The sequence below is a fragment of the Euleptes europaea genome, chromosome 1, assembly GCF_029931775.1.
Source record: "Euleptes europaea isolate rEulEur1 chromosome 1, rEulEur1.hap1, whole genome shotgun sequence".
Taxonomy (NCBI): domain Eukaryota; kingdom Metazoa; phylum Chordata; class Lepidosauria; order Squamata; family Sphaerodactylidae; genus Euleptes; species Euleptes europaea.
In genome coordinates, this window is record NC_079312.1 from 177618384 (window position 1) to 177632940 (window position 14557).

General features: G+C 47.9%; 1 protein-coding gene across 1 annotated transcript in view; it reads right to left on the reverse strand.

Annotated features, from left to right (window-relative positions):
* The window catches only part of PLXNB3 (plexin B3), a 63788-nt gene that overhangs the window by 24332 nt on the left and 24899 nt on the right, over positions 1-14557 (reverse strand). Inside the window, exons 10-18 of the mRNA XM_056858369.1 lie at positions 13287-13497; positions 12351-12523; positions 9757-9908; positions 6077-6182; positions 5506-5636; positions 3693-3866; positions 1992-2190; positions 1646-1885; positions 189-350 (exon numbers count right to left, since the gene is read on the reverse strand). Of these exons, the coding sequence (XP_056714347.1) occupies positions 189-350; positions 1646-1885; positions 1992-2190; positions 3693-3866; positions 5506-5636; positions 6077-6182; positions 9757-9908; positions 12351-12523; positions 13287-13497 (1548 nt within the window). The remainder of the gene's footprint in view (positions 1-188; positions 351-1645; positions 1886-1991; positions 2191-3692; positions 3867-5505; positions 5637-6076; positions 6183-9756; positions 9909-12350; positions 12524-13286; positions 13498-14557) is intronic.

Sequence of the window (14557 nt, forward strand, 5' to 3'; positions counted from 1 at the left end):
GAGCGGGAGGGCATCTTGGCCACCTTCTGGGCATGGAGTTGGGGGTCACTGGGTGTGTGTGTGGGGGGGGAGGTAGTTGTGAATTTCCTGCATTGTGCAGGGGGTAGAACTAGATGACCCTGGTGGTCCCTTCCAACTCTATGATCCTGTGCTCCCCCACCCCACCGTCACTCGGCTCCTAAACTCACAATGAATTCCGGCAGCACAGAAGAAGTGTTGAGCGGTTGCGGGGGCTGCAGGGGGGGCTCACAGTATAAATGGGTCAGGGTGAGGGTCTTGACGGTGCAGATGCTGTTGCCGATGATGACCGACACTTCTTCCTTGCTGATGCCAAGGGTCAGGCCTTCTCCCTACAGGGATACAGAAAGAGAATCCACACAAGGTGAGGCCATTCGGGGGGGGGGCAACCCTGCAGACTGGACAGAGGGCTGTATGGAAGTCCAAGTATCATGGGACCCATGTAGAGACCCACTTTTTCAATATATCTTGAGGACTGAGAAAGGAATACTTCTTTAGGAGCCTAAGATTATAAAGGCGACTCTGGATGAAATATACATAAATATACGTAAACGAATTTTAGACTTTACAATTTAGAAACTGTACAATTTACTCAGTCTGAGGACTGCAATTTTCTTATACATTCATGCACTTTCAAAATGGCATAGAATTGTATTAATCGGACCGCCGAAGGAGGCTTCACAGCCAAAACGCGTATGGTCGGAGCGGTGATATTGTTTGGGTATATTGTCACACCGTTGTAGTTTTGTGTTTTTGTGTTTATTTGGCATGTTCAGCACAGATACGTCGGACCAGATCCAACGGGTTAAAATTAAATCAAAAGAGTTTCCGTCTAAACCAGGGGTTCCCAAAGTGGGCATTACCACCCCCTGGGGGGCGGTGGGATTACCTAGGGGGGCACTAAGAGGAAAGGGGGCAGCAGGGGGGCGCTAGAGGTAGGCCCCTTCCACTGCATTGTTCACTAATTTACAACAGATCAAGCTATGGCCCCAGGCTGGCAAATTTGGTGGAAACGCTCAGAATTCCCCGCCCCCCCCGACACTGAAGAGCTGGTACCACTGGATCCAAGTTCCTCTGTTTTGTTGAATAAATTTCAGCTGAAAAGTTTTAATTTGATTTTGAATAGATGTGCAATGAATTGTTACTGTTTTGAAATTTTATTGTTCTTACCTTTTTTAGTGCATCTTGCAAACCCCTATTTTGGAATAATACTTTTTATAAGGTAGGGTAGGGGTTGCTGGGGTTGAGTTTGTGGAACGAAGGGGGCGGTGGCCCGAAAAGTTTGGGAACCACTGGTCTAAACATTAGGAATAATTTTCTAACAGTTAGGGCGGTTCCCCAGTGGAACAGGCTTCCTCGGGAGGTGGTGAGCTCTCCTTCCCTGGAGATTTTTAAGCAGAGGCTAGATGGCCATCTGTCAGCAATGCTGATTCTATGACCTTGGGCAGTTCATGGGAGGGAGGGCATCTTGGCCATCTTCTGGTCACTGGGTGTGTGTGTGGGGGGGTAGTTGTGAATTTCCTGCATTGTGCAGGGGGTTGGACTAGATGACCCTGGTGGTCCCTTCCAACTCTATGATTCTATGATTCTAGGTGTCTATGATTCTGCCCCCTGCCCCTCTACTCACCTCTATGTCCAAAACATTGCCCGGTTTGAGACTGAAGGGGCGGCCGCTGGAGTCCCGGCCCGGCCAGCGCAGCTGGGGATTGGGGTTGTAAGTGAAGTCTTGGCCTCCGGTGGCATTGATGAAGGGGACGTGGAGCCCGTCCAGTTCAAAACGGATGTGGTGCAAACGGGCACTGGAAGGCACAGCAGGCGATGGGCAGAGGAGCAGAGTGGACGAGTTGGTGCAGCAAGGTTCCCAGCACTGAGAGGACAGATGGAGGAGGACAGGGCTAGCGGTGTGTTCGTTCGGAGGGGGGACAGTGACTCTCCCAGCTCGCGACAGCGCCTCCCTCCCTCCCCGTACTCACCTCCAGCAGGTTTCCCACCTCCACACAAGGGCGGGGAGCTGGGTTCAGCAAGGCCTGAGGGCCGGGCGAGAGATCGCAGGCTCGTTTCCTCCGACCGGCCCCGCTCGCCGCCTCCTCCTCCGGTTCCAGGACCGCTTTGATGAGCGGCTGCTGCACCACGTCCAAGTCAATCCCCTCGACGTAGATGATCCGTCCGCCTCTGAGGAAACCCGGCACCAGAGAAGCTCAGACACGGCAACGCAGACACACCCATGAAACTGGCCTTCTCCCCACCTCAGCCGGACACCGACACCGTGACGAGAGACTCACAACCGTACAGGCTGGCGGGGGTCCAAATTCCCATTCCTGTTTCGTGACATCTTCCACAGCATTTCACATGAAGCTGCCTTATATTGAATCAGCCCCTCGGTCCATCAGAGTCAGTATCGTCTACTCAGACTGGCAGCGGCTCTCCAGGGTCTCAGGCAGGGGTCTTTCACATCACCTCCTTGCCTGGTCCCTTTAACTGGAGATGCCGGGGATTGAACCTGGGACCTTCTGCACGCCAAGCAGATGCTCTACCACTGAGCCATGGCCCCTCCCATTTCCCTCTCACCCTACTTCTCCTACCTCACACCCCACACTGAGGGACAAGCCAGGTGAGATGCTGAGAGTCGTAAGAACATAAGAAGACTTGGTCCATCTAACCCAGAACCCTGTTCCACACAGCGGCCAACCAGCTGTTGTTAGAGCAGTGGACTGGAGAGCTGGGTTTGATTCCCTGCTCCTCCACATGAAACCTGCTGGGTGACTTTGGGGCAGTCACAGTTCTCTCAGAACTCTCTCAGCCTCACCTACCTCACAAGGTGTCTATTATGTGGGGGGGGGAAGGGAAGGCGATTGTAAGCCAGTTTGAGACTCCTTTTTGTAGAGAAAAGCGGGGTATGAAAAAACCAACTCTTCTACCTCACAGGGTGCCTGTTGTGGGGAGGGGAAGGGAAGGTGATTGTAAGCCGGTTTGATTTTTCCTTAAGCAATAGACAAAGTTGGCATATAAAAACCAACTCTTCTTCTTCAAATTAAGCATGATAGGAACTTTGTTCAGAGAAAACGGGGTATACCAAGTGCCACCTTAGAAGCATCATTTCACATAAGGAAGGAATGCCATCTTTCGTTGCCATCTTCTGGGCAGGGAGTTGGGGTCACTGGGGGTGTGGGGAGGAAGATAGTTGTGAATTTCCTGCATTGTGCAGGGGGTTGGACTAGATGACCCTGCAGGTCCCTTCCAACGCTATGATTCTATGGTCACGAAAGCTGTAACATCTAAATGGCTACTGCATCTTCTAAAAACAAAGGAAACAGGTTTTCCCTCTCAACATTATTGTTAATCATATGCAAATTCATGAGATTTCATTAATTTGGAACTTCCTACCCAGGGAGATTCATTTGTCTTCCTCTATTGGTGCCTTCTACCAGCGGGTGAGTAACTGTTAGAGGCCCTTCTCCCCGGTTCTGGACGTGTTTATGTGTTTTTATTGAATTATTTCATAATTTTAAATACTTTGATCGTGCAAATGTTTTAATGTTCGCTGCCTTGGGGACCCTGAGTGGGCGGAAAGGCGGCATAAAACATTTTTAAACAAATAAGTAATAGACAGAGACTCCTTGAACTGGGTGATAATCCCATCAGTATTCCCCCTTCCCCCTCCGGTGACCTCTTACCCGTGAAAACTAGTGGATGGGAATGCCCCGGTGAGCTGGGGATTCACCGCATAGCGGAACATCTTCCACAGCTGGCGTTGCACTGTGCCGTACTGGACCTTGACGGGTACCTCCCGGGTTCTGGCGCTGGCACTGGTACGGCAGACGATCGCCCGCGGCTCCACGGGCTCCTCGCTGTGGGGACAGAAAAGGTAAGAAACTAAGTGACGGCTTGAAGAAGGTCCGTATTAAAAAGCAACGGGGTCTGAGCATAGCAGGATTTTGGTTTTGCCGCAAGTCTCCTTAGCCGATCGAGCATGTTTTTCCTGCAGAACTGAGCTCATATCATGGTCCTCTGTTGGTCAAATCGGATTGCGTAAGGTTTCTCTTTGACCTTCGACAGGTAATTCAAACAGATAATTCAAACAGTTACAGGAATACCCGATTTATTGCCTTTAAACAGAGATTAAGAGTTAGGTTTACCTTTCTAATCTTGCTTTATAAGATAACAAGCAGGTCGTAGATGTGTTTTTAGATGCCGTTTCATTGTCTCATCAATAGTTAAGAACCAATAGTCTATCTAGATGATGAGCACATGTTTAACTTGGAAAAGGTTCAGCATAAGATAAGATTGCCCTGACCTGGATGGGCCAGGCTAGCCTGACCTTGTCAGATCTGGGAAGCTAAGCAGAGTCAGCCCTGGTTAATACTTGGATGGGAGTCCACTAAGGAAGTCCATGGTTGTGGCATGGAGGAAGGCAATGGCAAACCACCTCTTAACGTCTCTTGCCTTGAAAACCCTGTGGGGTCACTGTAAGTCAGCTGTGACTTGACAGCAAAATAAAAAGATAAGATTGCTCTATATAAGCCCAGTGATGTAATAAACAAATCCGATTTCTAAGGACAGAACTTACAATTAATTCATTCCTAATATCACTTTGCTCTGGTTAGACCTCACCTAGGGTACTGTGTTCAGTTTTCGGCACCGCAATTTAAAAAAGGATGTAGACAAACTGGAACGTGTCCAGAGGAGGGCAACAAAGATGGTGAGGGGTCACTGAGTTGGGATCTTAAATTTTGGCTTTTATGTTTTTTATGTACTTTATTTTATGTGTTTCATTTACGTTGCAATCTGTCATGAGCTCCACCAGGTAATATGCAAATATGGCTAGGATGACTTACTTGATGAATTTAGACGACATGCAAAATGCCGAGCAATTTAATGAGAAATGGTTACCATGGTATATGTATATGTCTTCAAATATTTAATTCTAGCTTAATCTCTCTCCTTTTTATGTGAGTAAATGTTCTCTTTATGTATAAATATATTAGGTTTACCTTAACGATGATTACCATTAGAGAAATTGACCACGGCTTATCTTCAATACTATATTATTTTCTACTCTCTCTTTTTTCTCATGTTAGTGGTTGTCTAATATGTTCAAAAATATATCCGATTACTTTTTTATCGAGCAAAAATAGAATAGAAACCAATATTCTGAACCCTTTGTAGCAAGGATAATCTCTGTAATACTTGTATATATTATTGATTGAGACAATATCGTTTATTGCAAATGGATGCAAATCTTCCCCCCTTCCCCTTCTGTATTCCTTAAAATATAATAAAAACTTTTTTAAAAAAATGAGCTCCACCAGGAAGAAAGGATGCGGATCGATGTTTTAAGCAGATAAATAACCTTGTATCAGATAGATCCTTGAGAGATATCTGGGGCTGAAGAGTTTTCAAGATTAATCCTTAGAGAAGTAGTTAGTCCAGACTCTCTGTTTGGATGCAAGAACACATCTTGTTACACAAGAAGAAGCCATCACTCACAGGAGGCAAGGCAGGTCCCCAACATAGGCAGCGATCTCCGTGCCCGTCAAAAGTTCTTCCCCAGTGATGGTGAGCCGAGTACCTCCGGCAATGGGGCCGAGGTGGGGGTGTATGTCAAGAAGTGTGGGGTCCTGAGGAGAGAATAGTTCCTCTTAGGCCCTAAGTGTTCTCAACCTTTTCTGCTCCATTCCCCCCTTTCACCATTGTCCGGAATATAATTCCCCCCCTTCCCAAGATAGTCTTAACTCAAAAAAAAAAAACCCTACAATTTTACAGACTGTACATAATCTACAGGACATCACACTTTGCTGAATAGTCGTCCCAATCCCCCCCCCAGAACCCTAATATTCCCCCCCCCTGGGGGGGATTCCCCCCTTGTTGAGAACCCACATCTTAGGGTTTTGCAAGTGCTCACAGGATCTGGATTTGGCTCTGCCCCGTTCCCAGTGGCATCCCATGGGAAGTTCACAATATTGGAAAGCCGCTGGGAAGAAAACATGCCTCACTCCTCTCTCCCTATCCCAAAAGAGAGTCTCCCCCTAGACCCCCTTTCTTGCTGTCAGATACTGACCTGGTAGGTGAAGTTGCTGGCGGAAACCCCTGGCGGGCGGTCCCCGACCGTGACCTCGACAGGGCCGGTTAACCCTCGTTTTCCTGGGGGTACATCACAAACAATCCTGTAGGGAGCAGCAGAAGGGCTTCATTGTGGGAAAGCCTGAACAGTTCCCATGGGGACAATTTTTCTTTTAAATTAAATTTATTTTCAATTACAGGATACAGAAGGAAAGAAGGGGGGGATAGGGGAAATCCGTCTAATAGACATAAACAAACACAGTTTTGGTCTCATAAGTTCAAAAGCATTATACATCCACAATTATCAAGCACTTTCAATAGTTCAATATATTTGCTTTTATCTACTTGTATATTCTGGTATTTTATTGTATGTTTATTAATCTACTAGCATATAGGTATAAAATGGTCGCCATTTCTCGTTAAACTGTTCTATTGACTCGTTGTCTGTAGGATTCATCATGAAAGTCATCCTGGCCATATCTGCCTAGTCAAGTAGCTTATCCTGCCATTCCTCTATGTCAGGTGTAGACATTTGCTTCCAGGTCCTTGCCAGTACCACTCTTGCTGCGGTTGTGGCATATTTAAAGACATCTCTAAATAAATTTCATGGGTAAGTCAGGTGGAGTTATACTTAATAGAAAATATTTAGGGTCCAGTCTTATTTTAATTTTAGTTATGTTCTGTAGTTCATGTTGGATCTTCTTCCAGTATATTTGTAGTCTTGGGCAGAGGTCCACCAAACATGAAAATAGGAACCATCTGTCTCTTGGCATTTCCAGCAAGCTCCTTTTTTTGCCTTCGAGGTGGTCATCTGTGAGATCATGTTGGGTGTCATATACCACCTGTAAAATGTTTTGCAACAATTCTCCCTCACTTCTTGACTAACGGTATATTTTAATTCGAAAGTACAAAGTTTTTCCCATGTTTCCATCGATACCATCTCGCCGAAGTTTTGCATCCATTTAATCATGTTTGTCTTGACCTGTTCTTCTTCTGAGTCATATTTCAGGAGTAATTTGTAGATTTTTCCTAGCAAATGATCGTCGCTCTTAGTTATAATTGATTCAAATTCTGTTAATTCTCGGAACAACCCAGATTGTAGACAGTCTCTTTTTAAGTTGGATCTCAGTTGGAGGTAAGTCAGCCAACTTATCTTTTCAAATTTGTCTTGAAGCCCCACGGGGACTTTGATTGTATAACTTTTGTATAACCTTTGGCCTTGGGTGTTTATTTTTTCTTGACCTTTGGGTACTTAATTCTGTTGAGGAAGCAGTGACCAACAGCGTAAGGCCTCGGGGCTTCTGGAAGAATTCCAAGGTCCCAGTCCTCATGAAGGCCAGGATAAAGAAGAGATCGATATGAAAAAAAATATCACAAAGGACCAGAACGATGCTACAGTAGTTGATTCATTGCAGGTTTTCAGTTCTTATTAGGGGGCGTGTTGGACTTGAACCTGAGAAACCCCAGTTCGAACTGATATCAGCCGACTATTCTTTGGCCACGCTTGTTTCAGTTCTGCATATAAATAGCGGCAACTGTCAATTATCTGCTTCACAGGGATCTCTGTGTGGAAGAATGCTCGGAAAGAAATGCCACAAAAATAGATCAAAGGGATAAGGTTTGAAATATGCATCGCGCGTCGGTCTTCCAGTGACGTGGTCCAGCCCAAAATTGTCGGGCATCTGTCATGCCAATAAATAGGACATGCAAATCTTCGCAAGCAAGATACGCATATTAACTGCAGCCTTTTCAGTTGAGGTGTTCCCTGGACCCTTGAATAATAAGGCAGTCCACTTTTGTTTCAAATAATTTTCTGTATGGGTAGGTAGGGGAGCCGTGCCTGTTTTATTAAATTATTTACTGATTTCATTTGTACCTCCTCCTTTCTCCCCAGTTACTGAAGCAAATTCTGACACAGGAAGAATCTTATTAATGATCAAACGGATGCAACAAGATTCTTTATTGTGAGCATTTCATTGTGAGGATTCTTTGATGTGCATACTTTTGTAACCTATGTTTGCATTAGCTTTTTGATTATATAATTGCGGTTCGTGGGAGCCCTTCCTGCGTCAGAATTTGCTTCAGCTATTATTTGCGCACAGAGGTGTCATATTTTTGCTAACCCCCAGTTACTCGCTGGAGATCTCCTGCTATTACAGCTGATCTTCAGCCGAGAGAGATCAGTTCCCCTGGAGAAAAGGGCCGCTTTGGCAATTGGGCTCTATGGCATTGAAGTCCCTCCCCTCCCCAAACCCCGCCCTCCTCAGGGTCCGCCCCAAAACACCTCCCACCAGTGGTGAAGAGGGACTTGGCAACCCTAAGAGTGAATAACACTGGTCTCCTCTCCTCCATTTTATCCTCACCACAACCCTGTGAGGTAGGTTAGGCCGAGAATCGGTGACTGGCCCAAGGCAGGATTTAAACTGGAGTCTCCCAGATCCTAATCTGACACTCTAATCCAAGGGACCCCAATGAAGTCTGTGGGCACCGTGGCGCCCACCAAGACCTTTCCTAGCGCCCACCAAGTGTTTTTAAGAACATAAGGAAAGCCCTGCTGGATCAGACCAAGGATGATCAAATACAACTTTCTGTTCACACAGGGGCCAACCAGGTGCCTCTAGGAAGCCCACAAACAAGATGACTGTAGCAGCAGCATCCTGCCTGTGTTCCCAAAGCACCTAATATAATAGGAATCCTCCTTTCAACCTGGAGAGAGTAGGTATGCATCATGACTAGTATCCGTTTGGACTAGTAGCTGTGGATACCCCATCCTCCATAAGAACAGCCCTGCTGGATCAGACCAAGGTCCATCAAGTCCAGCCATCTGTTCACACAGTGGCCAACCAGGTGCCTCTAGGAAGCCCACAAGCAAGACGACTGCAGAAGCATTTATCCTGCCTGCGTTCCACAGCACCTAATATAATAGACATAAGAACATAAGAAAAGCCCTGCTGGATCAAACCAAGGCCCATCCCGTCCAGCAGTCTGTTCACACAGTGGCCAACCAGGTGCCTCTAGGAAGCCCACAAACAAGATGACCGCAACAGCATTATCCTGCCTGTGCTCCACAGCTCCTAATATGATAGGCATGCTCCTCTGATCCTGGAGAGAAGAGGTTTGCATCATGACTAGTATCTATTTTGACTAGTAGCCATGAATACCCCTCTCCTCCATGAACATGTCCCCTCCCCTCTTCAAGCCTTCCAAGTTGGAAGCCATCACCACATCCTAGCACAGGGAGTTCCACACTTTAACTATGCGTTGTGTGAACAAAGACTTCCTTTTATCTGTTTTGAATCTCTCACCCTCCAGCTTCAGCAGATAACCCCGCGTTCTAGTATTACGAGAGGGGAATTGTTTTTTAGAAAGTGGGTAGGGCCAGATGGAGTTTTCGCCCAGCTTCTGACTAGCCTCTGGAGATTAGATTGGCTGGGCAGATTTTTCACAAAACATTGCTCTGGCAGCAGCTGCCACCACAGCACAAAGAATCTTCACAGTGTGACTGAAAGTAATCTGCAGCAGCCATTTTGTGGCTGGCTCCGCCCCATGTGGCAGCCATTTTGTGGCGGCACCTACTACACCGTGTCAGAATTCCAAAGGTGTCCGCGGGCTCAGAAAGGTTGGGGACCCCTACTCTAATCACTACGCTGCAACAGCCCACCCACCGGGCCACCTTACCGAGTAGAGACGAGATACAGGGATGGATCAGGGACACACAGCAGGTTGGCCACCGTCACGGTGTCAGCCACGTCCTCAAAACGATGGCCCAGGTTGGACCCAATCACCGTGAGAGACGTGCCTCCCTCGAAGGGCCCGTTGAGGGGACTGATCTGGAAAAGAGGAACAGAACTTAAGAATGGCCCTGCTGGATCAGACCAAGGTCCATCAAGTCCAGCAGTCTGTTCGCAAGGTGGCCAACCAGGTGCCTCTAGGAAGCCCACAAGTTTTACCAGGTTGATACTAGAAGAAGAAGACGAGTTGGTTTTTATATGCTGACTTTCTCTGCCACTTAAGGGAGAATCCAGCATGCACATTCTATATGAGAGGCCAATGCAGCCCAGTGTAGAACAGCTCACAGGTACTCTACCTTGAGGGATTTCTAATTGGAAATTTATTATACATCCTATACACATGCCTGGTATTCTTTGGTATACAGCAGCAGCTTTTTCACCAAAAAATATGTTGCCTTACAATGAGCTTGTACATGGCAGATATTTCTTAAGTGGTGTACTGAAGAAGTAAACTATGAAACGGTACAATTTCTAGAAGACTATCTACTACAGCACTACAAAGAAAGATTGCCTGTGCGAAGCTATGAATTTACTCAGAGACTTTGTTCATGTTAATTTCAATACATAGTATATCCTCTTAGATTGCCTGCAATAGAGAACTTGTATATATCAATTTCAGCCTGCAATACAAGGTAATTATTTGATGCATGATTGCATGGCCCACATTGTGGATTTCTTTTTGGCTTCCTATGCTGATTTACGCTGCTCACGACCTGAGTTCGATCCCGACGGAAGTTGGTTTCAGGTCGCCGGCTCAAGGTTGACTCAGCCTTCCATCCTTCCGAGGTCGGTGAAATGAGTACCCAGCTTGCTGGGGGTAAAGGGGAGATGACTGGGGAAGGCACTGGCAAACCACCCCGTAAACAAAGTCTGCCTTGGAAATGTCGGGATGTGACGTCACCCCATGGGTCAGGAATGACCCGGTGCTTGCACAGGGGACCTTTACCTTTTACCTTTATGCTGATTTAAGGAGGTTAGACAGCACTTACATACATATATACATACATACGTGTGTCTGAATGCACTTTTCTACATGTGCAAAAGGGTTTCTGCCCCTACATCTAGTCTTTGATGTAGAGGGGATTTTTACGCACTCCCGCCTCCAGCAATCTGAAAAGGTACAGCCCGGGCCACAGGTTTGCAACCTACCCTAAGGACCTCACCCCGTCACTATGGGTAGATCCTGGTTCAAGTTCTATACCAAGTTCTATAGGCAGCCACAAGTTCATCCATTGTTGCTGGCCTCCCCATCCCTCCCCCACCCCTTGTTATCCATAGGCGGGTCGATCTGCCGAAATCCGGTTCCATGGTGGCATTTGGGTTGTTTAATGCCATCCTGTTTTATGATGTGTGATATGGTGTTTTAACTGATGTGTCTACAGCTTTGTGTATTTTAGAGCAGCGGTTCCCAAACTTTTTGAGTCGTGGACCACTTTTCAGGAGAGAAATTCATCATGGAGCATTAATTTTCTCCTAGCACCTATATACTACCGAAAGACAGTAGGTATTTCTCTTTCCAATCTTCATGGAGCGCTAGGAGATGTTTTGCGGAGCACCAAGTGCTCCGTGGAGCAGTCTGGGAACCATATTTAGAGGATGTTACCTTCCCTGAGCCCAGCTTGGCTGGGAACATACGGCCTGGGGGCTGGATCGACCCTTTGAGAGCTCTTATCCGGCCCGCGAGCCAGCTGAGGAAGCTACCCCCCCCAGTTGTGATCTGGGCTGTAGAGCCCGCTGATGTCTCGCCAGCCGAGGCAGCAACCCTCCCACCTCGCTCCCAATCAGGGCAGGCAAGGCCTGGCCCAACCAAGTGACATTTATGTCATAGCCGGCCCTCGTAACAAATGAGTTCGACACCCCTGTTCTACCCAAAACCTGGAAGGGGGAGAGCTCACATCTCCCATGGCAACTACCCATACCTCTAGGGTTGCCAGGTCCCTCTTCGCTACCAGCGGGAGATTTTTGGGATAGAGCCTGAGGAGGGTGGGGTTTGGGAAGGAGAGGGACTTATAATGCCATAAAGTCCAATTGCCAAAGTGGCCGTTTTCTCCAGGTGAACTGACCTCTATCGGCTGAAGATCACAGTAGGAAGAAGAAGAAGAGTTGGTTTTTATATGCTGACTTTCTCTACCACTTCAGGAGAAAACAAACCGGTTTACAATCACCTTCCCTTCCCCACAACAGACACACTGAGAGGTTGGTGGGGTGGAGAGAGTTCAGAGAGAACCGTGACTAGTCCAAGATCACCCAGCTGGCTTTGTGCATAGGAGTGGGGAAACAAATTCAGTTCACCAGATTAGCCTCCTCCACTCATGTGGAGGAGTGGGGAATCAAACCCAGTTCTCCAGATCATACTCCACCACTCCAAACCACTGCTCTTAACTGCTACACCACACTGGCTCCAGCTACTACCTGGAGGTTGGCAACCCTACACACCTCCCCTGTGGCTGAACCAGCACACTCAACTGCACTGTTTCTTACCGAGTGGATGACGGGCGATGGGCAAGTCAGCATGGCAGCTTTGGTGGGACACAGATCCTTGTAGATGCAGCTGGGCGCCTCTCCCAGCAGGCACCAGACACAGCGGAAGTGGCTGGGAGCAGCTTTGCAGCGGCTGCAGTCAGAACGGCCGGCAGAACAATTATATAGTTTCACTGGGGCAGGGGGGAACAAAGAAAAAAGAGGTGAATACTGTAACTCAAGCATTGACACTTTTAATTTTGCCATTCCCACCCTTAGACACAGGTGGCTTCTACCTGGGGAAGGCGGAAAAAGGGGTGTGTGTGTTAAGTGCCGTCAAGTCGCTTCCGACTCACGGCGACCCTATGAATCAATGTCCTCCAAAACGTCCTATCTTTGACAGCCTTGCTCAGGTCTTGCAAACGGAGGGCCGTGGCTTCCTTGATAGAGTCAATCCATCTCTTGTCAGGTCTTCCTCTTTTCCTGCTGCCCTCCACTTTTCCTAGCATGATTGTCTTTTCCGGTGACTCCTCTCTTCTCATAATGTGACCAAAGTACGACAGCCTCAGTTTAGTCATTTTAGCTTCTAGGGTCAGTTCAGGCTTGATTTGGTCTATAACCCACGGATTTGTTTTTTTGGCGGTCCACGGTATCTGTAACACCCTCCTCCAACACCGCATTTCAAAGTAATCTACTTTCTTCCTATCAGCTTTCTTCATTGTCCAGCTCTCATACCCGTACATAGTAATAGGGAATACGATGGCATGAATTAACTCGATCTCGGTGGCCAGTGACACATCCTTACACTAAAGAATCTTTTCTAGCTCCTTCATGGCTGCCCTTCTCCAGTCTCAACCTCTTTCTGATTTCTTGGCTGCAGTCCCCCTTTGGGTTGATGACGGAGCCCTACGGATCTACCACCATACCCAAATCCATCCTCCACCACACCTCCTTTACCATGCAGGTCTCCGCGGCTATCGAGGCGCTGGTCATCCCCCACCAAGACATAGAGGGGGACGTGGAGCTCTGGAGAGGGTTGGGTGTAACTGTAGATCCGGGGCAGGCACTGCACACGACGTGAGGTTCCTCGGTCCCCTTCCTCCAATGATGCTGGCACCACGACCAGGGTCTCCTCCACTTCCAGCACACAGGAGAGCCTCTCTGAACCCTGGAGATGCCAACAGCAATGTGAGACTGGGCCCTAATGCCACCCTCTGCACTAGCCCTCCCAGCAAGCTGGCTCCTTACTCATTGCCAGGGTTGCCAGGTACCTATTAATGCCCCTCAGCTGGTTGGCGGGGAAAACAGGCCAGCTAAACGGGGAAGACAATCCCCACGCATGGCATGGCACAAAAAATCCGGAAGTGACGGGGATGCTCTAGAACATCCCTCAAAAAAACCTATGGAAACCATATAATTTTTCGAGGAATATGCTAGAGCGTCCCCGTCACTTCTAGGTTTGACAGGGACGCTCTAGCACATCCCTCCAAAAAAACTATGGTTTCCATAGAGTTTTTTTTTTTGAGGGATGTTCTAGAGCAGGGGTGTCAAACACAATTGTTATGAGGGCCGGATATGACATAAATGTCACTTGGTTGGGCCCGGCCATGCCTCGGCAGCCCAAATCGAGAGTTGGGGGGGTGGCTTCCTTGGCTGGCTCGTGGGCCGGATAAGAGCTCTCAAGAGGTTTGATCAGGCCCTCGAGCCGTATGTTTGACACCCCTGTGCTAGAGCGTTCCCCCCCCAACAAAGCTCCCGCCGATGGCAAGGGGGGACCTGGCAACCTTACTGACTGCCCCACCTCAGAAGCAGTCCGTCAATCTGTACGACCACCGGGGGGAGCGAACGAGGAGCAATGCCCCGCCCAAACACCAATCCCATTCGGCACCTGCAAATGGAACCCCCCTGGCCCTTTACAAAGAACCTGCATGCTGGTGGAGCGACAAGCAACTAGTGCAAATACACCACCCTCGACAACCAGAACACGTTGACGAGACGCATTTAAATCTGTTAAAAATGCGCACAGCTCCCACCTGAGGAAGAATCCTGAAGGTTCTGCAAAGAATTATGTCACCTGGACACCTGCATCAGCTGTTAAGCAAGAGCAACAGCAAATGAACTAACCACGGCAGGCTTTCAGTCTCCACCTACGACGCAGTGTGCACTGTATTTTTATTTTTTTAGGGGAGAGGAAACATTGGAAGCAGGCAGCACGGATCTGCCTGCAT